At 36.3% G+C, this 2,058-nt stretch overlaps 1 protein-coding gene across 1 annotated transcript in view; it reads left to right on the top strand.

Moving 5' to 3' along the window:
* The window catches only part of LOC117102858, a gene marked incomplete at its 3' end in the record, with an annotated part of 8,098 nt that extends 7,064 nt beyond the window's left edge, over positions 1-1,034 (top strand). Inside the window, exons 7-8 of the mRNA XM_033243283.1 lie at positions 124-387; positions 771-1,034. Coding sequence (XP_033099174.1) covers positions 124-387; positions 771-1,034 — 528 coding nt within the window. The remainder of the gene's footprint in view (positions 1-123; positions 388-770) is intronic.
* Positions 1,035-2,058: the final 1,024 nt, after the last annotated feature.

A 2,058-nucleotide genomic window follows, 5' to 3' on the forward strand; every position in this document is an offset into this window, starting at 1 on the left:
GCATTCGACATGTTGGGATCCGCAGAGAAGATGCGTTATATACAGCGACAACGACACATTGCATTTTTAGTATCAATGTAGACATATACTTATTACAATTTCATATGATATGGTATTTTACAGATGATCCTGTTAATATAACACTGATCGAAGATGTTACAACGAATACATCAGCCATAGTTGCCAAGATGATGTCAAATGCGCCACCAAATATTGTGTATACAGCGCTTTGTTCAGCTGGGGATCCGTTTCCTACAATATTTGAGGCTGCTGAAACGATAAACGTATATTGTATTGGTGTAGAAGCTGGACAACGTGCTAATTTGAGTGTTGAAGCATTTTATGATAACTGCACTGTAGGATCTACGTTTATATCTATTGCAACAGGTATGTACTTTGCTTTTGAGCCGGTGTCGTAATAATTTCGGCCCGCGGGTAAATTCGCCCTGAACTCTAATGTCTATATGAAATTTCACGGTCTCTGGTGACCCAATTCTTTAAACGGCTAAAAGGCCCAGCAAATGTCGCCCCGGCCACAAATAACCGTGAATAGGGACAGAATTCTTGGGGGCGAAATTAGTTAGCCTATTAGATTCAATTCTTAAAGATAGAACATATGTAAAATGTATGCATAATCGACTTTGTTACTGCATTCGGTCGTGTTGAACATAATAATTTCATCAAAAAATTACTTGACATCGGCCCTCATACCATACATTACCTTCTGAGTATTTGTGGTTTACAGTGCATCACGTTTGTATCATTACTAGAACCTGATGTGGTGATGTTCACAAATCAGACATCTTCAGTGGCTTCGATATATGTGGAATGGGAAATGAGATCTGGTTTTGCTTCAGAATTCGTCGTTAATTGTTCAAGTGGTGTTCCAGCTTCATCAGTCGTAAACGCAGTAAATGGTTCTGGTAGTATGGAATGCTCTTGTATAAAACCAGGACTACAAGTAGTAGAGGTAACAGTGATTGCTGTCGCGAACTCCAAGCAGAGTTTACCAACATCAGAAATAGTTTCAACAGGTACAGAGGGGATATGCCGAAAGCCAATTAGTTAAAAAAATAAATTAGTTTCGTATCTCCGATCGCTTCCTCTTTTGGTTCCGTCACGACTTTGCTAGCAAATATTGTCGTCCTTATTTGTGTTAGAATAGAATATTCTGAATTACTAATAGTATAAAACTCTAAATGTTCCTATTCCTCTATTTGGTCTATATCGATGCTTGCTACAAGCATTTACAAGATTTGATTGAAAAAGCTAATTGCCGAGAAAATGAATTTCCTCATTTAGCTTTGGGTTTAAAAAATTTTAACGAGAAACTATTTTTTACTTGCCCTAACTTGTAAATGTAATTGGCAATTATAAGGTTTTGAATACGGCCAATTAGAGCCTGTAGATGTTATTTTAAATACATGTTGCATCAACCAATCAAATATAGAGGGCTGAGAGAAGCCCTGTTGAATGGAACAGTCGATTTTCCAACTCATTAATATATTTTTGCCATGGCACTCATTAACATTCATTATTTGTATAATATCTGGCGTAGATTACCGTCTGAGACCGCCTGTATAATTTTGAAAATAAACCATCATCCAATCAATGATAAATCGATGATAGTGCTTATATTTTCAACTGAGATTAAATGTTAACTTCCGGCCCAAAATAAACGATCAGTGTTATGAGACTCCTATTAACATATTTTATTATTATTATTATCATCATCATCATCATTATTAGATGTGTTTGTAAATTTCTAATATAAATCTAATGATACGGTTATAATCTACTGTATTGTATACCAATTAATATCAGCCACCGTGTGCAAAACCCGTATTTCAATCAGAATCGAAAAGTGGGTCAATCAGAATCTGATTCTGATCGAAGTCGTATGCACAAACATCTCTAATAACATATTCATAAGGTTCATAATGCGTTATCATGAATTTCAAGTCAAGTGACCGGGTGGTTAAGGCAGGGCTGCCATTACCTATAGTGAAAACGTCGTCACTGAACAGTATAAGTTACTCGCTCTAGGCTCTTGTGATG

Source organism: Anneissia japonica, unplaced genomic scaffold, assembly GCF_011630105.1.
Source record: "Anneissia japonica isolate Jap-2015-1 unplaced genomic scaffold, ASM1163010v1 scaffold8345_len10140_cov144, whole genome shotgun sequence".
NCBI classification, from domain to species: domain Eukaryota; kingdom Metazoa; phylum Echinodermata; class Crinoidea; order Comatulida; family Comatulidae; genus Anneissia; species Anneissia japonica.